This window comes from Bacidia gigantensis (genome assembly GCF_019456465.1).
Source record: "Bacidia gigantensis strain McMullin 20006 chromosome Unknown contig_156, whole genome shotgun sequence".
Classification (NCBI taxonomy): Eukaryota; Fungi; Ascomycota; class Lecanoromycetes; order Lecanorales; family Ramalinaceae; genus Bacidia; species Bacidia gigantensis.
This window is the reverse complement of record NW_025408594.1, coordinates 1,522,831-1,543,938: the sequence shown is the minus strand read 5'-3', so window position 1 is coordinate 1,543,938 and position 21,108 is coordinate 1,522,831. Positions and strand designations below refer to the sequence as shown.

General features: G+C 49.8%; 9 protein-coding genes across 9 annotated transcripts; 4 read left to right on the top strand and 5 right to left on the bottom strand.

The window, feature by feature from the left end:
- Positions 1 to 177: 177 nt before the first annotated feature.
- Positions 178 to 881, bottom strand: KY384_002761 (uncharacterized protein; the record flags this gene model as incomplete). Its single annotated transcript, XM_044811283.1, has 3 exons — positions 178 to 354; positions 410 to 476; positions 541 to 881. 3 exons carry the CDS (start codon positions 879 to 881, stop codon positions 178 to 180), a joined length of 585 nt encoding a protein of 194 aa, XP_044672166.1.
- A 929-nt stretch (positions 882 to 1,810) lies between these two features.
- On the top strand, positions 1,811 to 2,810 carry KY384_002760 (uncharacterized protein; the record flags this gene model as incomplete). The annotated part of the gene is made up of 6 exons (XM_044811282.1): positions 1,811 to 1,839; positions 1,886 to 2,008; positions 2,057 to 2,298; positions 2,357 to 2,491; positions 2,556 to 2,710; positions 2,772 to 2,810. 6 exons carry the CDS (start codon positions 1,811 to 1,813, stop codon positions 2,808 to 2,810), a joined length of 723 nt encoding a protein of 240 aa, XP_044672165.1.
- A 1,023-nt stretch (positions 2,811 to 3,833) lies between these two features.
- KY384_002759 (uncharacterized protein) lies at positions 3,834 to 5,353 on the bottom strand (the record flags this gene model as incomplete). The annotated part of the gene is made up of 3 exons (XM_044811281.1): positions 3,834 to 4,458; positions 4,591 to 5,125; positions 5,194 to 5,353. 3 exons carry the CDS (start codon positions 5,351 to 5,353, stop codon positions 3,834 to 3,836), a joined length of 1,320 nt encoding a protein of 439 aa, XP_044672164.1.
- A 389-nt stretch (positions 5,354 to 5,742) lies between these two features.
- KY384_002758 (uncharacterized protein) lies at positions 5,743 to 6,834 on the bottom strand (the record flags this gene model as incomplete). Its single annotated transcript, XM_044811280.1, has 4 exons — positions 5,743 to 5,853; positions 5,882 to 6,087; positions 6,176 to 6,509; positions 6,619 to 6,834. The coding sequence occupies 4 exons, from the start codon at positions 6,832 to 6,834 to the stop codon at positions 5,743 to 5,745; spliced, it is 867 nt and encodes a 288-aa protein (XP_044672163.1).
- A 715-nt stretch (positions 6,835 to 7,549) lies between these two features.
- Positions 7,550 to 9,181, top strand: KY384_002757 (uncharacterized protein; the record flags this gene model as incomplete). Its single annotated transcript, XM_044811279.1, has 4 exons — positions 7,550 to 8,203; positions 8,296 to 8,521; positions 8,581 to 9,003; positions 9,066 to 9,181. The coding sequence occupies 4 exons, from the start codon at positions 7,550 to 7,552 to the stop codon at positions 9,179 to 9,181; spliced, it is 1,419 nt and encodes a 472-aa protein (XP_044672162.1).
- Positions 9,182 to 10,519: 1,338 nt separating this feature from the next.
- Positions 10,520 to 11,140, bottom strand: KY384_002756 (uncharacterized protein; the record flags this gene model as incomplete). The annotated part of the gene is made up of 1 exon (XM_044811278.1): positions 10,520 to 11,140. The coding sequence occupies one exon, from the start codon at positions 11,138 to 11,140 to the stop codon at positions 10,520 to 10,522; it is 621 nt and encodes a 206-aa protein (XP_044672161.1).
- Positions 11,141 to 12,411: 1,271 nt separating this feature from the next.
- Positions 12,412 to 13,633, top strand: KY384_002755 (uncharacterized protein; the record flags this gene model as incomplete). The annotated part of the gene is made up of 2 exons (XM_044811277.1): positions 12,412 to 12,788; positions 12,862 to 13,633. 2 exons carry the CDS (start codon positions 12,412 to 12,414, stop codon positions 13,631 to 13,633), a joined length of 1,149 nt encoding a protein of 382 aa, XP_044672160.1.
- A 65-nt stretch (positions 13,634 to 13,698) lies between these two features.
- On the bottom strand, positions 13,699 to 14,535 carry NUO31 (NADH-ubiquinone oxidoreductase 30.4 kDa subunit, mitochondrial; the record flags this gene model as incomplete). The annotated part of the gene is made up of 3 exons (XM_044811276.1): positions 13,699 to 13,796; positions 13,847 to 14,452; positions 14,514 to 14,535. 3 exons carry the CDS (start codon positions 14,533 to 14,535, stop codon positions 13,699 to 13,701), a joined length of 726 nt encoding a protein of 241 aa, XP_044672159.1.
- A 479-nt stretch (positions 14,536 to 15,014) lies between these two features.
- On the top strand, positions 15,015 to 20,424 carry KY384_002753 (uncharacterized protein; the record flags this gene model as incomplete). Its single annotated transcript, XM_044811275.1, has 5 exons — positions 15,015 to 15,064; positions 15,127 to 15,193; positions 15,272 to 15,750; positions 15,799 to 17,576; positions 18,311 to 20,424. The coding sequence occupies 5 exons, from the start codon at positions 15,015 to 15,017 to the stop codon at positions 20,422 to 20,424; spliced, it is 4,488 nt and encodes a 1,495-aa protein (XP_044672158.1).
- Positions 20,425 to 21,108: the final 684 nt, after the last annotated feature.

The following is a 21,108-nucleotide window of genomic DNA, read 5'->3' as shown; positions in this document are numbered from 1 at the left end:
TGCTTGCTCATCCAAGTTGAAATTGTGTTGTAGTAGCTAGCGATTGGTGGACATTGCAATATATAGTAATGTAATTGATTGAGTAGAGCTATGGAAATGGACTGGGGCAATCCGGCTGCGCGGAGACGCTAGTATTCTATCCAGGTGTGGTGGTAATCTTCAAATTGTCAAGCATGTTTAGTTTGGACCGGAAATATGGGTTTTGTCCCTCGTATTTTCCCAAGTTCCTTCACCTTCGGCCTCAAGCACTTTCACTCCAAGAACAGTCTCGTCAACTTCACCAACGAAAACGGCGATGAGGAGCTGTCGAGTCTTACTCCCTGGGCGATAGAAGCGAGCAACCAGTTTCCCGTTCTTGAGGTCCATTTAGTCAAGATACGTGCAATCATAAGGATGAAGAGGTACATACTGATCCACTCGCAACCACATCGCATCGCCCTTCCAAGTCCTGGAGGTTGTTGTAATATAGAGTTCCACTGTGTACACAGAGTTAATGAGGGATAGCCCTTCACTATGAATACTCTAGCTGGAAGGAAGTACCTCGCTTCTTCTGTAGGGACATCTTGTGGATGGATCCGCACATTAGACGTAAAGTGTTTGCGGATTTCACTGGCTATTAGTTCGAAACGACCATACGTCCAGAGCGAAGAGATCCATGCCACAGCAGGCGTTTTGTTCTTGAATTCGCGGTCCAAATCCCCGGGCTCTTTGTTGGCGAAAAGCTTCTCCGCCTCAACAAGGCTGTCTAAGATAGCATTGCCGTTCTTGTCGCATTGAATAAATGTGATGAAAGACTCGAGTTCAGTGTCGGTCAGATCATCATCTCCACGCCGGAGCGTCTTCCGGACGACAGCAAGGAGTTCGGTTTGGGTCGAAGCCATCTGTGAGGTAAGTACACAAAGTTCTGAACACTATGCGTACCCACCTGTGCTGTGAGAGTCTGCCGGTTCGTAGAATGCCTTTAAATTGCAGCCAGAACGGAAAGGCTGAGCCTGAAAAGTGGGTGGTTTTGGAATTGGTGAGCGGTGAAGCGTTGAGGTGGAGAAACAAGATATAAGTTACTGCGGCTGACGTGGACGTGTCAGACTCGATGCCCATCATCATATGATCTTTGCATGAGATGGCGAGATTGCTGTCACACTTCTTTGAGCAGTTGGTGTAATTGGCCAAATGCCCGATATAATGCCCAATTGGTCAGCCTCGTCTACCACCAAGCCAACTGCTCATTAAGCCATCTTCTCCAGCAATCTTATGCTGCTTTTAGTAGAGCAGGGAAAGATCTGGGTAGCCTTACTAATTCAGTCTCTAAGAAGGGTCTGCTGTCAACACACAGTATATGCTTGAAAGCTAATCTCATCAATAAGAGGCTGAAAGGACAAATTGAGGGCTAGCCTTGATGTTGAAGTCGAAACTATTATCGAATGTCGACAGACTACGGATTATTTCAACATTTTTCAGATTTTTCAAACTGAAAACCCTTGCGAAGTACAATCTACTGAAAGGGGCATATAAAAGCGGCATTATCTCGAAATCAAAGAGAATGCTTATCCACCACAGGGAGCCTTACTGATTAATCATGCCTAATTGATCACTAAGACAGGCGTTTAGTCAATTGCATGAGGCCATTTGTTCAATTATACCGATTGGTCAAAGAGGTGTGACGATCGCATCATCCATTTGCTTGAAGTAAATATAAGTACTTCCCTGACCAAGGTGAGCTCGATCCTGACAATTCGTCAAAAGTACAACAGGAATTTCATCTACCCTCGAGTAGCGTCGTTTCACAGTGCGAACTGTATTGTCTACCAATATGTCCCTCCCTCAGCACACTCTCGCCCGGTGAGACCTTACAGCCTTGTGTATTGTTCATCCTCATTTTGTACAGATATATCCCAGTCGTCCGCCTCCTTGAGAGTCTAGGCGGTTCCGAAGGCTACGAGAAGGACTCAGCTAGCTACGGCGATGCACTAAAGAAACAGCTTACGGACTACATTCCCGAAGACGATCAGTAGGTGTGCGGCAAATCGCGCTTGCGGTGATTCTGACGTTATTGTAGACTGACCGTTGACTTGTCCGAATTGCTCAACGGTCCTAAAGAACTTGAGGGCGGTCGTAAGGTGACCATGACTGACCTGTTGCGCGGAGTTGAACGTCTAGGCGGCTCCAAGAGCTTTGAAGAACACGTCCGCAAGCTTGAGACACCTGAGCTTCAGGTCAACCAGGTTGAATCCCACACGCACGGCCTGAAAGTGCCTGAAGACGTCGAGTATTTTATCAGTGGTCGTCCCCACATCAATAGTACGCACTTTTATTTCCAAGTCATTTTGCTTCTGATGGTACTAATTCTTTTCTTTAGAGGCCTACGCATACAAAAACTATGCCCACATGAGCACCTGGACCATAATCTTCTACGTCTCCATCGAAATCACTGCTGATATTGGCAAAACCAAGTACATCATGAACGGCCACACCTGGGGTGTTGGTGGAAGCTGTACGTATATCGATTCTCTGCGCGGTAGTAGTCGGGGCGTAGGTCTTACGTATTCGCTATACAGTCAGCTTTTACGAGGCCGGCCGGCTTCATTATAACAACGCTCCTGCTGGGAATCCCAATCTTAGCGGCGACGTAGACGTTCTGCTGAATGGAGTTTCAGAACCGGTGGGCCTGATGGTGGTGACCACATACAAAAATGGCGCCGATTACGCTAACGTGAGTTTATCCTGACTTTGTGCTATTTGACTTATACTAACGGATCTCTTGTAGTTTGTAGGAGGTAAGTGCCCAATTCTTCCTACATGTCAATGATTAGGATCTAACAATTTCCTGCTGAACAGTTGCTGGGCTGTCTATTGGCATTGCCATTAGTGTTACTGGTAGTGGCACATGGACACACGACTGACCGGAGAAGGGCACTAACGTGGCGAGAAACGTCACGGTAGCAGTCATGTGTTGCTGACTATCTATTGTAGCTAATCTATCTATAATATGATGGAAGGGATGTTTGACGATTTTGTGGCCTTATATTTGAACAATTTCATATCATCCGCGCCACGGGTACCCTCAACTCTGAACTAGCTACTACGGGTGCGCTGAGCCCACTTCTTGCCTGGAAGCTTGAGTGGTCTGTCCGTCATGGATCATTCGCGCGTAACACCGTACGCTAGTGAAATATACTTAATTCGCACAGGCTGTCCAAGGTCAGACATATGTAGCAGAGACTTAAAAACGGCTTTCTCTTCGGATGGGGTAATATAAGGTTAGTCCTGATCCTTCGCTTCGCTCGAGCGTCGTCTGCGTGCACTAGGATGAAGCGTAGTATGAGTGATCTCGCCATATCTTGTTAGGACATGGTAACTTCTACGCACGCCAAGAGAAAGAAGTTGGTTCAGCGCTGAGTCACTCTCGTTGCAGAGGGGTTCTCGCAACAAAGGGATAGACGTTACCCTCCGCAGTCGTGTGCCGGATTTGTTGGCTCACAATTGGCGACTGTATATATTAGAAGCTGTTTCGTTGCTTAGTTTCTGTACCCTATGCATGTCGTATCACATACTTTAACCCTGAGTGGGGCACGATAAGCTACGATACACACTCATTAATTGTGGTCACCAATACTTTCATGTTAGCCTACGTGGAACAGAAGTATACTCCAAAAGTAGCACCGATACTTTCTGAATTTCGAAGAATCTGTTATATTTCGACATTCCACGATCAAATGTTACCTATCATCTGCCGTGAACAGCGCGGAGTTTCATACAAAACGTTCAAAATGTTGAGATCAGGTCTTCGATTTCAGCAAAAAAAGCTGCCAAGCATTGTCAGAATATATCCCATATTAAAGAAGACGGAAAAACCACAATCCTACCTTTTCCTTAGATATAGGTTCAAACAAAATCTCCGACGTATCCTCATAGCTCTCCGGATCCGCCTCCAGTGCCTCCAAATCATTCTCGTCCAGGAGCGCCATGCCCATCCTTACCTCCACCCACTCATTCGCCTTCAGCTGCGCTCGAATAGCAAACGGTTTCCCCGGCTGAATAACCACATGTAGAAGCTTAACCTCGCACCTCGCATCAAACCGACTCACAAGCGTCACCTTCCTCCCATTCGCATCCCATCCCAACCAGCGCGCAGGCTCTACGTCGTGAAGGCGGAAGGCGTAACAACCCTCTGAGTCTTTTTCGTCGGGCGGCGCTGACACGGGGAGGACGTCGAACCAGGTTTCCAATCTCCCTGGCTTACCTACTCGGACGCGGCCCTCCGGAGCGATCTTGCCGGGTGCTGTTGACGAGGGGGAATATAGGTGCAGGTGCATGGAGTAAGCGGGTGAGCCAAGGTACTGGAGTGAGACGTTGGTCCACCCGAGCTTGAGGTCATCAAAACCGAAGATGGTGGTTAGAAGGTCGAGATTCAAGCGGGAGCCGCGGTTCCCTTCGCCACTGTCTTCGGCGCCGTAATTGCTGTTAAGATTTAAAGTGTCAAGATGGAGTTCTTGATGAGCCTAACAGAGTACGAACGATTGGAAGAAGGTCGAGGAAAAGGGTTCTATGAAGGAGGAGAACAGGAAAGTGGGAAAAGACTGGATGACTTACTGAACCGCCACCACGGTCTCGACGCCCCGAAACCCAAGCCATACCGGCCCCCCGCTCATCCCCTCCTCAGTCTTCGCCGAGTACATCAGCTGGTACGAATTCGCCTTGACGCAGCTTCCTTCCGCACGCCGCGGCAGGTTCGTAGGCTTTGAGTTCTGCGGCGAGTCCTGCGGTTTGTATCCACTGACAGATAGCGCCCGATTTTGTAGCACATCGCCCTCCTTTCTGCCCTCCCTTGACGCCGCAAGCCCAAGCATGAGATTAAATCCAAATCCTCGCCGTGGAGCCTTACGGTCTCGGTCGAGGAGGATGACGCCGTAATCGTAGATGGCGTTGTTCTCGTTAGGCTCGACTTTGTACCGCTCGCAAACGCGCAGATTGTTATTCGATACGGGGATCTCGGCGAGGGGTGTGATTATGCGGATTTGGGTGCAGAAATGGTTTGGCGCGTCGACGAGATTGTGGCCTGCGGTGAGGATAACGTCGTGTTTGCTGTTGGGGATGTTGATGTAGAAGCCGTTGCCATGCTTGCCTTCTGTAATGGGGTTACGCCGATCGCTCAGGTCAATTTTGTGCGAACTGGTGGAATGGTAACCTGCTCACCTCCCAGCTTATTGAACTCTAGCTTGACTACCCAATTTTCCCATCTTCCTGCAGATGTTGTCAGGTCTATCCTGTAGCGGTCCGTCTTGAGGGTTTCTCTGTTCTGATGAGATTGGTGGAATAAATGTGAAGGGACGTCAGGGATCTCCGGATTAAACATGCTAAGGGTTCGAGTTAATACGTGAAGCTCTTATATAAAGATCCTAGCCTGATATATCTTAAAACTTTGAGAGTAATGAAATGTAGAGACAGAAGTTGGGAGGGTAGAAAGCATGGCACAGATCAAATCAACATCTTAGTCACTATAAACGCACGGGCCATCTTGGTTGGGGGACGGTAGCAGTGCAATGTCTTCCAACGTTGGGCTACTTAGTCTGGATTAGGACAAGATACCTGCTCAGTTCTATAGAATTGCGCGAAATGAAGTGGGCACAGTATTGGCAGAGGGAGCCTGCACCTCAGTCAACTCCTTCTTCCTAACGCTCAGTAGTTCGATACTATCGTGATAAGAAACACTAATAACGTTGCGTATATACCGGCATTGTTTCCCTATCTAGGCCGACCGCATGACGCGAAGTATACTTTATTTTCAAAGTATGGAATGCCCATGTCTTCCGCTTCTAGCTCAATACCAAATGCGGAGCCTGCTGCCGGTGACTTCTACGTAACGAGCTCCAGACCACCAAACCCTCCAGCCAGCCTGCGCCTTATCCGAGGGGATCAATTTGCCGTTGCTCTCTACTTTACCAAGGTGTGTCTTTCCTTTGTCCCCGTCAACGTTCCACATGGAACCACCCGTAAGGAAATAGCTCTGGAAAGAGTCCTTCTCAGGGTTCTTGACAACGCTAAAATTGTCGATAGGAGTGTCAAATTTGGCAGTTTGGAGCACGTTGTCTAGCACAGGCCAAGGGTTGCCCCTGAGTTAGCAAGAGCTGCCAGTAACAAAAGTACATTGCAGCCATTGTGATTAGGGCGACCTCACCTTGCCATTTGCCAATTGCAGGATCAAAAAGTAGGTAGCGAAGGTTGCTATTCTTTCCAACATAGAAGAGGTGCATCTTGTCGTCGATATTTTCAAGGCATAGGGGGGTTCCCGCAAGAGGGTCGGCCTCAGGAGGACTGAATGCCTCCCACTTGTCCTCGGCTGCGCTCATGACGCCTGCCAGGCGGCCAGCTGGGTCCTGATAGGAAACTACGATTGTGCCATTGGGACCGAAACTAGCACTCAGCTTGCTATGTGGGCTGGTGACGATGTTCCACTTCCTGCCGAGTCCGGTTTGCTCCCACTCTTCAATGTCCTCATTGTAGGCATAGCACTGGACCATGTTCGTCTGGTCAATGAAGACAACGAGACGCTGATTTTCGGCCTCACATGCTGTCAGCCCAAATACAAGAAGTTCGCCGCGAGAAAGAGGATGGACTTACAAGATCTTGTCCAGCGTAGATTAGGTAGGAGGCCGTGGTGCTATCTCTAGCATCTGAAGCAATCACAACCTCATTCTTGGCGTTGTCGCCTACCCATAGCTTCTCGATCATATTACCATCCCTCACATGGACCAGATAGAATTTTTCTTCCTCCTGATCCGGAAGTCTAGCCCACCCGGCCGCGGTGAGAGAGCGGGCAAGGTCTTGGACACTCATGGTTTCAGGGCCGGATTGAGAGTTCGAGTCTGGAAGGGTATCAAGCCTGTACAGCGTCTGGAGAAGTGTTAATACTAGCTCTCTCCGACATTTGAGCTCAATTTCTACTAAGCGATGTCGGCTGGCCTGCTGAATCTCGAACAAGATCATCAGAAAGGGACTCAGAAATTCAAGGATGCCGCGCGTAAGTGGGGAGTCAGAGCGACAAGTCACTCTGAGTGGATGCTTCACTAAACCAATCAGGCTATGAGTCAACCTCAGCCTGATCTGACGCGGTTAAACTTGACAGCAGCGCAGAGACCCTGTCACTTATCTCCGTTGATTGACAGCTCGGGAGCCGACCGGAACGGTCAGGGCCGCCTGTCAGGCGCTAACATGACGTTATTTCAAATCAGGAGACCCCCATGGCCCAACCAGAGATGATCTGCAACCGAGACTTTTATAGATGGAGGGTAGCCAAGGTGTGACCGAAGCTGAGCGAACAGTATTGAGGGGTAGGTTGGACGGATGTGGATGTAAGCTCACCGAGCTTGCTTCGTGTGCACTGACAGTGTGGTGGGGTCCGTCGGTAGATGCAGACGGCCCCCCTCCCTCCACCTCACCAATGTGATGAGTCAAGTCTGTTCGTCCCAGAGCCTTGACAGGCGTCCTCGCAGAACGAGTTGATACTTCATTTTCAAGGCCTTGCTGTGAAATCCTGAGAGTATCTTCAAAGATGACTCTGCACGGCGATGCCGCGGCTGGTGTCCTAACGCAGGCAACGTTGGACGTCCACTTGAGGACATGCAAGATCGATGCTCCTAGCACAGAGAATGGCAATGGAACCATTGGCTTCACTGCACTTGCCATAGCGGCGCGCAATGGACAATCTGGCGCCGTGAGGCTCCTACTAGACAATAATGCCAACGTCGACGCACTTTCAACTCAGCATCGCACACCCTTGTGGACCGTGACAGCTCGGGGACGGGGTGATAGCAGGGCTGAGATCGTTGATGTCTTGCTGAAGCACAAGGCAGACGCCAAGTACTCTCATGCGAATCTTCAAGGTGGCTCAACTCCTCTTGTGAACGAACTGAAGCAGCTCAAGGACCCCGAGGTGATTCAGCTTCTGGTCGATGCTAATGGCACGACGGATGCGGCCACCAAGCTGGCCGCCGGAATAGGCGATCCCACAATCGACGACGCCATGAAGTCCAACGAGGATAGGACCAAACTTCGTGCAGCAGTTGTCGTTGTCGTCGTTTCGCTTATTCAATTCATCCTAGCTTGGGCCAACAGCGCCGCTCTCACTGGGATAGCCAACAAAATCTTCACAAAGTTCAAAATTAGCGGCAACAAAGATAGCCCGATGGCAAAGAAGATTGCGGCGGTAAGTCGATGAGAAAAAGTCGTCTTTCGTTGCATGTTTGATATTATCCATCTCGATCTCTGCCAAGCTATCAATTCTTACCGCTACTGTAGGAAGTCCTAGAGCCTAAGACTAAGGAAGACTTCAAAAAGGGCATAAACGATTTCGTCGACAGACATAAGCTTGACAAATTCTTCCCAGCAGGTGACAGCCCTATACTTGAGACACTCGCCTCTAAGGCTGTCGACCTGCAGAACGACGACAATTCTGTCCTCGGCCAGTCGACCAACGCTGAGAATTTGGTGAAATTTGCACTCTATCAGCCTGTCATATATTGCGGTATCAATCCCAAAACTCTATGGGAATCCCTTAGGAGTGTAAAGCTAACGAAGGGGCAGATGACAGCGGCTCAATGAGCTCTAAGGATGAGAACCAGAAAGAGAACCGCCTGGTCAACCAGCAGCGCCTGGTTCGGAGAATTGCCTCGATCTGTACCCAGGTGGTACCAGATGGCTTCGGCGTTCACCTGCGATTCATAAATAAGGAGTCGTCTGGTTCCGACAACCTTCGATTAGGACAAGTTGAAGACATCATGTCCCATATCAAAGCCAAAGGAAAGACTGAAGTTGGGACGAATCTGCGAAAGCGGATTCTTGACCCGCTAGTGTACAAAGCCGACATGGAAAGACCTATTGTCATCTCGATCATTACCGACGGTGTCCCAGAAGGCGCAGAAGGATCTTCAGAGAAAATGGACACGCTGAAGCATGAGATTCTCGAATGCAAAGAACACTTGTTGAGAAAAGGCCTTCCTCCAAGGGGTAAAATTACCGCACTACCCACATGCTCCAGTCGTCAATTTAGATGCTGACTTCTTACGAAGCCGTGGTATTCCAACTCAGTCAGATTGGCAGCGACCAGAATTCGAAAAGCTTCCTGGACGGCTTGAAGGAGGATGACGACCTCAAGGGAATCCTATACGTCACCGCACGTGAGTAGCAAAACTGTTGGACTCTCAGCAACCCGCTGCTAACTTGAATTCCAGAATAATTGGATGCCAAGTACCGAGAGCTAAGAGGAAACGAGAACGATCTCGAAGCTTGGGTAAGCATATTTGCAACTCCTCCTGAGCCGAGCAATTCGAAGCTGACCGCAGTCGTGTCGTCGACTCCTAGCTGTTCCAAACGTTGCTTGCTCCCGTCCTTGACATACGTTCGGACTAGGCTGCGCTGGAAGAACGAAAAGCGACGACGGGGCTATTGCCGCATCAGGAGAACTTGGCTTGAGTGGAAGTCATTCATATGTTAGTCTCGTGGTCTAAATGACACCTGTTGTGATAGTGGCAAACGTGATACTCCAACATAGATACGTGACACCGAGTCGAATCAGGAGGACCTGTAAGAGGAGCGAATAGTTAGATAGCTTTTGCCTCCTACAATGCAGTCATTACCTGTTACTTGACCATCGTTATATGACTCGCATATTCAACCGTGCAATATTCCCGATGGAGCAGCACTCTCTCATTCATCGAGCTTCTCTGTGACATAGTCTGCTCAACACATTTCCGCCGGAAAATGATATCACCCCACCCCCCCCCCCCTATCCTATCCCTTGTAGATATAGTTTCATGGAGAGTACTCACGCTGCACCCGGACCGCCCATACTGTCAGCTAGTCTTCATCTCAAGGTATCATTCTCCCCATTCCATCTATGCAGCTCCCCTTGTCCCCCGCCATACGTCCTCTTTGAAGAAGGAAGGACTTTAGTAAGTAGAGATGGCATCAGACATACTTGCGGAAGGAGACGCTAAGCTAGTCTCAAAGAGGGCTGACAAGATTGGCTCGGAGGGCTTGGCAACTTAGGGGGCGGGGGGACTCTTCGCAGAAGTCCGGGGGGCGGATTGGGGGGGAGGGTCTCGGGTATATTTTGGATGTCTTGGCACACGTGGGTACCTTGCTAGATCAGGGGTATTTCTGACAGGGTTGGGGCTTGTGGGGGTAAGTTACAGTTGGGCTTGTAATATTCATGCTAGGTAAATATCTGCATACAGATACTTGGATCGTTAACCTAAGGAGCGGCATGGGCAAGAGGCCACAATATAGAATTCTAATTGTTCTATCGAATGGAATTGGTCATCTGACTTAGGAGTCAGGAAGAAATGCCGTCAATAAACGTCTGCCGTGAATCACTCGTGCCTCGTGTAGGTGTTGTGTGTGCCTCTCCTTGCAAGATTATGTTTTGTGATCCTTCATTTTCTGTCTCCATCGCCGATCCACCCCAGGTCTAATCGTGTATGAAGAAGACGAGGATCCAAAAGGATTATATGTTTTCCAGACTCTACTGACGGGCTCTGAGCATAGGCATGTTGTATCTGCGATAGACTCCGGTTGCTGTCGGGTATGAAGCAGTGCCGGTGCCGGTGCCGGTGCCGGTCGGAAAGCTTCTTCCTTTGAGAAGTGGTCTGTTGTTTCTGCGATAGATCCCAGTACCGGTGGGATAGGAGCTGACCGCGGTCCCGGTTCCTGTAGGATAGACAGTCCCGGTACGTTTGAGGAGAGCGTTGAGGCCTCTCTTGTATATCCCGGTGGCTGTAGGATACGCAGTCCCAGTACCTGTCGGGTAGCTTGTTCCTCTGGGTTCTAATGGATAGTGACGCTTGATGAGGGGATCAAGAGGCCCATTGAATCTTTTTGAGAGCCCTGTCGCAGTAGGATATGAGCTTGTAACGGTACCAGTTGCTGTAGGATAGCTTATTGCTCTGGGGGCTATTGGATAATGACGTTTGAGTAGAGGATTAAGAGGCTCATTGTATCTGCGAAGAAGCCCAGTGGCTGTAGGATACGAGCTCACGGCTGTGCCAGTGCCAGTCGGATACGATGTTCCGGTACCAGCAGTCACGGTGCAGCAGATCTGAAGGATGGAGAGGACCAGAGCGAAGAGGGTAGCGAAGCTCTTCATGGCGAAGAAAAGGAAACTGACCCAAGGGAGTGACAGTATGTGTTGGAAAGATGATTATCGCTTTACATGAAAGCAGAGAATGGGATTTGGCAAAAGTGATAGACGGATAGCACAGGGGTAGGAAGATTTAAAGGCAGCAAGATTCTCACCTGGTTGTGCAATAGGGATCGACGGAGTACAATCATCCGATTGCGCCTTCATCCCAATGGAGATGTCTGCTCTCTGGCTGCAGCCTGCAGCCTGTACACTGCAAGTGATATCTCGTATCGGATGATCTACAGCCAATTGCTGATATCGGCTCCACAATTCTGGGCCACGAACTGTACAGCCAGATAGGCTCTTAGCAGCAAATCGACCCACCGTAGGGCATAGCCTGTACAACCCTGAACAATGCATGATGGTCGACATTTGCATGATGCTCGACATTTGCATGATGCTCGACATTTGCATGATGCTCGACATTTGCATACTGGTGACGGATTCGGTCGTGGAACTTGTGGAAGCAGATGTCGGTGGTGATAACAGTGATAAGGCAGGGTGGCCAAATCAATGCCGGCCCGCAATGCTTAGGCCACGAGGGCAGTGCCAGCAGTCGTTCTCCGCCCCAAAGAGACAGGTACGGCTGAAGTAATCCATTTATAGCCACTCATCATACAGCACATCAATGTCAGATTTGTGCCACCGTCCGCGATCTGGGAGATCTGGGCCAGCTCGGTGCTCGATAAGCTTTATCTGGCCTTGGCCGCCGGACTTTGCAGAAAGCTGCGTACAAAGTCTGCATACCAGCACCATTACACTGACATCATATGGTACTAGAGGGGTGGGGCACATGATGGTAATACAGTCGGACGATTCCAGTCAGCCAGAGTGTGACATCCGATCCCACTCGCTCGTGGAAGAGCATCTTGACCGACATCCAAATGGATTATTGAGTTATTGCGAAGAGTATTTTGGGGGAGGAGTACGAGAGTACAACGCAGGCCGCGGGATCTTCAGGACCGAAAACCGGGCAGACATGGCGCTTTTCCTCTCTCGGCCATAGCGGCATTGTCACGAACCTAAAAATGATCCCAATCTGGCAGCGCATGAAACGAAACAAGGTCGAAACATCCACCTTCCACCTTCAACGTCGCTCATGTCCTTGGAACCCCTAGATCTTCTTTGTTGATATGCCCAATTGCTCACAGAGACTTCACATCGTCCCCGCTATCGCTTCCTAGTCTGCTTTTGCTCGCATTCTTCCTCTCGTATTCTTTCCCTGCTTTCTCAGAATGCCTTCCACTTCTCCACCCGTCTCCCTCCTCACAGCATCAAAAGTCATTCTACCACTCCTATCTGTTCTGGGCTACTACCTAACGCACTATCTCATCGCTCACAATGGTACTGTCGACCGCATGGTCCAGATCCGCGATGTTGGCCCACGTCTCCTGCCAGGCACTTCCGAGCCCGTCCGTACAGTCTACACGGGTATCCCCTACATTGACGACCAATTAGGCATTCTCACCGTTATTTTCTGGGAACAAGTCGATGGTTCCAGGCCTGATGCGAGCTTGTTCGCATTTTACTTTGGCGCGCAAATCTTCCCGGCTTGGGGAGTGATCATGGTGGAAGGCTTGCGGAAAGCCAACAGGGGACGATTGATTTCGTAGTATGTTGTTTCGACTTGCCCTGCTGACAAGTCTCCTGCTTTTGGAAGGTCCAGATCATTGACGGGACTGCAGCACCGCGGTGTGGGGCATGCTGATGCAGATGTTCGCCATGGCCTGCGTTGTCCCAATCATGTTGCTTCTCCACCTTTTCACATCACCTACTGTCACATCGACAAATCCGGAAGACTTCATGCTGGATGCATCGGACATCCTGACAATCTACACCTCCCTCGCGATTGGCTTAGTAGCGCCTTCGTTTCTTATGGCTTTAGCTGCCCCGACCGTCATCAGTTTTGACACGAAGCAGATCTTGATCGCAGTATGGCAATTCTTCCCTCTCTGGGTTGGCATTGCACAGCAAGTACCCTCATTGTTGCTGAAGCGTGATGAGAAGAATTCGCGGAACGGAAAAATTGTACGTGGTTCAGTGCGCGCAATGCGGTTTATGTACGGAGCTCTGCTTGCCCACGCAGCTTATAGCCTCTTGTCGACCTTTCAGTCCGTAGGCATTTCGGAAGTCTTTCCAGACTTGTTTTCAGCCAAATATCAGGGGGTCTGGAATTTTCGAAGAGTGTTCATACCGAAAGCTATCACTCCAGCAGTGAAGGTAGACTCAATTGGAAGCGGCTTTTTCCAGCTCCTGCAGTATGATTACATCATTGGTAGTGTTGCAGTGGTGCTGTGGGGCGTCACCTTATCGAGATTGAGAATCGGCTGGACATCGTTGGCTCTGGGTGTTGCGGCCCTCGCCATAGCAGGACCTATGGGCCTGCTCGTGGTCTTGATCTGGACACGCGATGAGACGATATTCGGGCAGCAAGAAGAAGGCAAAAAGGATCATTAAGCGTCGTAGAAGCTTTTCTGGTATGATTGCTATGTACATAGTTACGACGACATTCAAAAGTTGATCTATTTCTTCGCCTCTTCTTTCTTTTCCTCCGGTTTTGGCGTAGGTAATTGAAATTCGTCAGGCTTTCTATCCTTTCCGGGACCAACCTGTTCCCAAGCTACAGACAACATCAGCCAGATTATGAGCGACACAACAGCTGTGACTTACCGGCAGTTCCACCCTCGAAGTTTCTGAATGCCTGCGTGAGCTCTAAAGGCTCCACTACTATTCTCTTCTTCTCTTCGTCATATCGTATTTCAGTATAGCCTGTCAATGGAAAGTCCTTCCTTAGAGGATGACCGTCAAATCCATAGTCGGTCATGATCCTTCTCAAATCTGGATGTCCTTCGAAAAAAACACCGAACAGGTCATACACTTCGCGCTCATACCAATTTGCTCCATCGTATAGACTCGTAATACTTGGTACCGGCGTCGCCTCATCCGCATATGTTTTCACTCTTATTCTTGAATTGTGCCGGACACTAAGGAGATGGTATACGATCTCAAACCGGTTGTCTTTAGTAGGGAAATCAACCGCTGTTATATCTGCGACCATTGTGTATTCCGCAGCGGTATGGTATTTGAGAAATGAGATGACAGGAATCACGCCAGCGGGAGGGATGTAGATTGTGAGTTCATCTTTCCAAATGGAAAATTGTTGAATATATTTTGGCATGCATGACAGTAGATATTGGCCGTAGGTGTGGAGGTTGGCGGCCTTCTCTTGGTATTTATCGGTTGGATTGACGACGGGAGCATAGAGCTTCCCACCAGCTACGCGCAGTATTAGTCCAAGCGAGTCACTGGGAGCACGATATATCATTGAAGAACTCACGCGGTCGTGGGGCATGTCGCATGTTAGGAGCGTCTTCCTGGGAAACAACATCTTTCCTTCGTCTTGCAGTACAGCTCAATTGTCTGGTTGCGCTCACACGGCTCGATGCACCGAAGCTGCATCTAACAGCGCGCCCAGCTGCTCCTGCTCCTGTTCGCAATGCCATGCCGTATCTTGAGGAGTGAGAGAGATCGTGCTCGAAATGACTTCATGGTCTCGAACCAGCCCTCCAGCCAATGAGAGATTAAGGGAAGACGCTATACCCAATTCGTCTCTAGACCCGTCATTTTCAATCTGAAGGCGACCTCCTGCCCGTCAAGCCGTCCTCATTCCTTCTACACAACACTCGCAATACACTTCACTCATATTCATCGGGGCGTTTGATCTTCGCTCGTATCGCGTTTAACTAATTCTGCATTTTCCTTTCATGCTAGCATCTCAGCTGCAGAACGTGACCTCACCCCCGCCCTCGAGGATCACCTACTCTTCCCCTCCCTTACAATGTCGCGAGTTCAACAAGATGCATTCACAGACGATGCCGACGAATCATGGTGAGTCTGGCGCTCCATTACGAATGATACACGCTTTGTTATCGATGGACTGACCATCGAAGCCCCCTCTGCGTCGAAGAGTTCGACCTTTCGGACAAGAACTTCAAGCCATGTCCATGTGGCTACCAGGTATGAATGCAATCATCACCTAAATTCCAATTGACAGAACAATAATCGTGTGAGACAATGCTCATTGTTTTCTATTAGGTCTGCCAATTCTGCTACAACAATATCAAGAATAATATGAATGGCTTGTGCCCAGCGTGTCGCAGACCGTATGACGACCAAAGCATCGAATGGAAAGTGGTCAGCCAAGAAGAGCAGAAAGCAGATATCCAGCTGCAGGCTAGAAAGAAAGCGCTTGCACGGAAAAAGGAAAGCGAACAGAAACAGGTCGAATCGAACAATCGAAAACACCTTGCAGGCATACGAGTTGTGCAGAAAAATCTCGTATACGTCATTGGTCTCACGCAGCAGAGCAGCGAAGATGAATTCTTGAGAACACTCAGGGGCGAGCAGTATTTTGGGCAATATGGTAGAATCCACAAGATTGTTGTTAGCAAGCCCCGCATTGGAGCCGAGCACGACAAATCAATAGGCATCTATGTGACTTTCGAGCGGAGAGAGGATGCTGCCAAGTGCATAGCTGCTGTAGATGGCTCAAAGAATCTTGACCGAGCTCTAAGGTGGGTTTTGCATCAATTTCTATTGATCCGAAACTGATCGAATTCTAGGGCACAATATGGCACCACGAAGTATTGTTCGGCATATTTAAGAGGCGAAACCTGCAGCAATCGAAATTGCACGTTCCTGCACGAGGAAGGACAGGATTCCGATAGCTTCAGTCGTCAAGACTTGTCCTCGATGAATGCCACTGCTTCGATGAATGCTATGTCTACCCAGAGAACGACCACAGCGTCGCCATCTCGACCAAACCAAGTTTCCTCCCAGTCACAGCCTTCGCAGCAGCACATACCTAGCATTTCAGCTACCCTTCAGTCTGGCCCAGCTCAAGCCGTTCGAGAAGATTTACAAGCAAAAATTAACAACGACGGGCCTGCGTTACCCTCCACTGCCAATTGGGCTGCAAAGAACGCGCATCAGGAAACTTCAAGGGCTAGTAAGCCACCTAGCTTCTCCACTCCAAGCCCTAGTGTTTCTGCATCAAATCCCGTCATTCAACACTCCGCTCAAGCCTCAGAGCAAGAGCCCGAGCCTGAATCCGAGGCGGTACCGCCGCAACCTGAACAGCAGCAGGCTACTCCGGTCGAAGAAGCATTGCCGTGTGGGAGGCCTCCAACCCCTCCTTCACCAGGCTTAGAGGTGTGGCTGTTGAACAGACTTCGTCAACACAAGGATTTGGAGTTGGCTTTCGACGAGTCGCAGTACTCTCAAGAAGAGCTAGAACTCATCAAGGCTATACCACCACTATTTTCTTTCGACGTTTGTATCAAGAGATATCGAATGAAGAAGGAATTGGAGCAAGAGCGAATGAAGCAAGAAGAAGAACGCAACGTGATGGGAGCAATATCAACCGCGGAAGACGACGAAAATCTGGGTAGTGGAAGCCTTCAACTTGGTGGAGAGCCCGATACTCAAGAGGAGACTCCTGACGCGAGTGTCCGGTTTGGGGGCTCAAATCGCAATACAATACAGTCTCCCCTTGGATCGTCTTCTGTCTATCCGTTCGGCGGGTCTACCGGTCAGGTTGGCAATGTTGGAAATCTACCACGCACCCTTACACCACAGCAAAGAGAACAAATTTCTCAGTTGCAGAGAGTCGGTAGCTCACGGCAAACTCCGGTGAGCCAGGCTTCTTTTCAACAGAGCTACGGGCAAAACAGCTCTATGCATCAACACCAAACCTCGAACCCGTTCCAAAACCAGCTGCAAGCCCCCAACGCCTTTGGTTCGGGTCAAGGACACGCTCGGCAAACCTCCCGTTATACCTTCTTAAATGAATCAAGCCTTGCTCCGGGCGCCGTAAAGCCCGCAGCAAATCCTCAGCTCTCAGCTCAGCAGGCTGGAGTACTCTCCGCAGGTCATGGCAAACAGTATCAAGGCCAACCGTTTCAACAGCAATCTAGTACACCGAACTTCTACAGTGGAGTTCAAGGTCCACCTCCTGGTCTCAAATCGAGCGGAACACCTCCTATCAGTGGAGGAGGAATGTTCGGCCAGGGACATGGTTTCGCGAGCGCTATGGGTGGTAGCGCCGCATTCAGTAGCAACACCGGGAACAAAAATATTGGCGATGAGTCGATGCAACAATTCTTACGAGCGCGAGATCGTGGTAATAGTGGGCAAGGGCCCGAGTTTGGAAAGCGTGAGTTCAAATTTCCTTATGCACAGCAGCACATGAATTCTGATGCCCCTGCCTCAAATTTCTTGAATTCGCTTTATGGATCCCAGGTTGGGGGACATCAGAGCTTTCAGGATTCAAGTCTCCAGAAGCAGAAAAAGAAGGGAAAGAAACATCATAGACACGCTAACACTTCCTCCTCTGGAGGAGGTGGGATAGTTGATCTTTCAGATCCGAGCATTTTGCAGGCGGGTATGCGCCCAAATGGAGCAGGGCAGGTGCATTTCAATACCCACAATCAATCTGGTTTCAATAACAACGGCGTCATGTATGGAGGGTATACCCATCGATGGTAATGACTGTGATGATGTTACAACTATCATTCTTGATGTTTTGTTTACGAAAAGAGCTTGGTCTGCATTGAGAGGATTTCAGCAAGCACGGAGAACCGGAATCACAAATAAAGGGTCAATACGGCGTTTTGAAAGCCTTACGATATGGCAGGGGACGGTTATCTGCAATACATCTACACACACTTATACAACGCCTTCACGAAGACCAATCCTCTATTCATGTCATCACCTTGAGGCTGAGAAAAGCCTTTTGCTCCTTACGTCATCTTTGTACTCGTCATGGCTTCTTCTCCTGTATGTAATCACCCCAAGCCTGCTGGACATGTTCTGGCGGGTCAATATCAGTACATCTTCTTACATTTACCTAGTATATAGACTACTTCGCGTATGCCATGGCGAGATCGATAATTGTAAACAATTTCTACTTCCTTGACCAATAAGCTTCCTCAAATGGAACATTACTATATCCACCAAGGCTTTTCGATCTTCAAAGCTTCGCCGACGTCTTTTCATACTTTGACTAGCACATCAGAATTCATGTGCTGCTGTCTTTACTAAACCATTACTGTGCTGACTCTTCGTCTGCTTTAGAACCTCCCCAGGCACCTCGTTTCCCTGGTGCCGCCGCCAAAGTCGACAATCTCGTCCGAAATGCTATCGATGACGGTCCCATACAATTACAGCCGGCTAAACTTCCACAAAAGATCTTGCAGGCACCTACCCCGGCCGCTCCCGGAGTTGCATCGACCCAAGATTTCCCATCTCTACCTACTCCGCAGAAAGCTCCAGAGGTGGCAACGGCTCCAGTGGCAACACCAAAGAAGGGCTTGATCGCCAAGACTGTAGCATCTGGTGTGAAGCCTGCAGTACCAAAGAAGGTACCCCAGCCAGTCACTAAAGGCGCTTCTTTGCCAGATAAGAAATTTGAAGATGACGCTGTCGCTGCCAAAGCGACGACTAGATCTCTGACGGAGGCACAAGAAGAGCCTCAAAGTGTACCTGCACTGAGTTCGAGAGCAGTGAGTGAAAAGACTACCGCATCCCATGCGACCAAAGCAGCGGCCGAAGAGGATTCAAATCTTAAACGACAGAAACCTAGCAACATTGACGTTGGAGCCGCTCAAGAGGCCGCAAGAAAGGATGCTGGACCGACTGCTGACGTATCGAATTCTCCCAAATTGACAGGGACAACTACTTCGAGTCCAGCTCAACCAACAACTCCAACAACGGTGGCCTCACAGCAAACTAATGCGTCGCCGATACCTCCCACTAAAGGGCCCAAGACTCTTCGAGTTGGAACGACAATGAAAGTAGGCCAAAATTCTCCCAGCAACGCGGAGTCCTCGAGGTCCAGTGCCATTTCGGCGCAACCGCCAGCTACTCCATCGGACAATGCCTCATTGACATCGACATCTGTGTCTCGCGCAAATTCACCACCACCTTCCCGAGTCGGGTCTGCCCCAGTCAGACAAATCTCAAAAGCTCAACAGAAGAAGGAAAGACAAGCCCGAGCGAAGCAACCAGATACTATTGCTCCGAAACCAGAGCAACAGCCTTTAAAATTAGAGGAGCCCGAGGTCGTCCAAGAGCCCATCGTCGGCAGAAAGAAAAAGGCCAAAAAAGCAAAACAGACACCCACAGCCGACTCAACCCCAGCCCCCTCACGGGCTCCCTCACCCGAAAGGTCAACCGAGCCAGTTTCAAAGGAACAAAAGGCAGACGCTACATCCTCCGCCAGCCAGAAAGACAAAGCATCGAAATCGCAAGCTTCCCAAATCTCGCAAGCTGCGGAATTTAAGAAAGCCGAAGAGCCACCATCGACGTCGACCAAGATCAACTCTCAACCATTAGATGAGCCATCACGGAAAGCAGCAACCATGACCCCCGCAGCCCTCTTCTCCCACCTCACCTCCACCGGCGTCCTCGACCCGTCCGTAGCAGACATCCTCTTCAAGCCCGTGCCAGGTGCGACTACTCGATTCGAGCACTCCGCTGACCTCGTCACCACCGCTTCACCAGTTCTTTCGGAAGCGCAGGCTAAGAGTCTTGATAATGGATGTGCTGTACTGGTCGAGCCTCCTTCCAGCACCTTCAACTCGAGTAGTGAGAGAGGCGGGAATGAGAGATCTACTGGGACTGGAGCTGGGGCAAGGATTGGGGCTGGGGGAGTCGGAAGTGGGGGCAACAGATGCACAGTCGTCCTCCCCGACCGCCGGCCCATCGGGGGCTTGAACGTCACCCAGGCGAAGAGAATGGTGGAGTTAGTGAATCGAATCGGCGTACCAGGTTGGAAGGCGGAGGTCGAAGGATTAGTGCCCGTGAGGCGGGTCAGTACTTTCAACCCTGGCCCGCCACAACGTGAGGAGGGCGATGGAGACGATGATGGAGATGCTGGGGACGGGGAAGGGGGCGTAGAGAGGGAGCTCGTGAATCGGTTTGCGAGCGCTGAGGATGTTGGTGAAGGGGGTGTCGGAAATGTCGGTGGGATGGGGGGTGGGGGGTATTATGAGCCGGCGAGAGAGTTGAGGGACAAGATTGCGGCTGTGAATGCTGGGGTGGGGTTGGGGTCGGGGTTGGGGACCGGGGTGGTCATGAGTGTGGAGGAGGCGGAGGCGAGATTCGTGGCTAGTAAGCGTGAGACGGAGGGGATTGAGAAAAGGTTGAATGCTTTGATTAAGAAAAACAGGAGATTGGTCGGGGTTTGAGGCGAGAGAATGAATTTTTGAAGAGAAGTCGTGAGGTGGGCCGGAAAGGGGGTATGCATGCTTAATGAGCTTCAAGTGCTGAAGCAGATCATTAGCCTATGCATTTCCACTTTGACTTCTTATCTTTTCGTGGCATTAGCTTTGAGTAGCTTTTTCGTGTATGATAAAAGCATGGCCTTGTCGCCTGCAGCCCACAGAGACTCTGTGCTATTTTAGAGTTTTCTCTTCTGTACTTATTTGATACTGCGTTCTTCATCACTGGTGACCGAATACTCGCAGATTGGCGTTTAGTCTTTCAAGAATGTGTGAGTAAGGTATTTCGACGATGTTAGTTGTCAAGATATATGGAAGAGAGATCAAAGAAATGGCAAGTTGCAGAAGTATCAGGAAAAGGAAGGCTCTCGCCAGATCATTGAGGTTTTGTTTGCGTTTGCTTGTCTGCTGCCGTGATGGCTGAAGAATGATTCTAGAGTGAAGGTTTCATTTTCTTGAGGAATTCGATGGAAAGGGCTCGCGGGCAGCATGCGGAACAGGAATAATCATTCGTCATCTTTCAGAGTGCAAGAGCGGACTTTCTTGAGAGTCGTTTCGTTCATGGAGTCCTCTAAAATGGATGACTAGACTCGTTGCTCACTCTTGACTAACGAAGACGGAGTCACACTTACCATAACGGCAAAAGAGGCG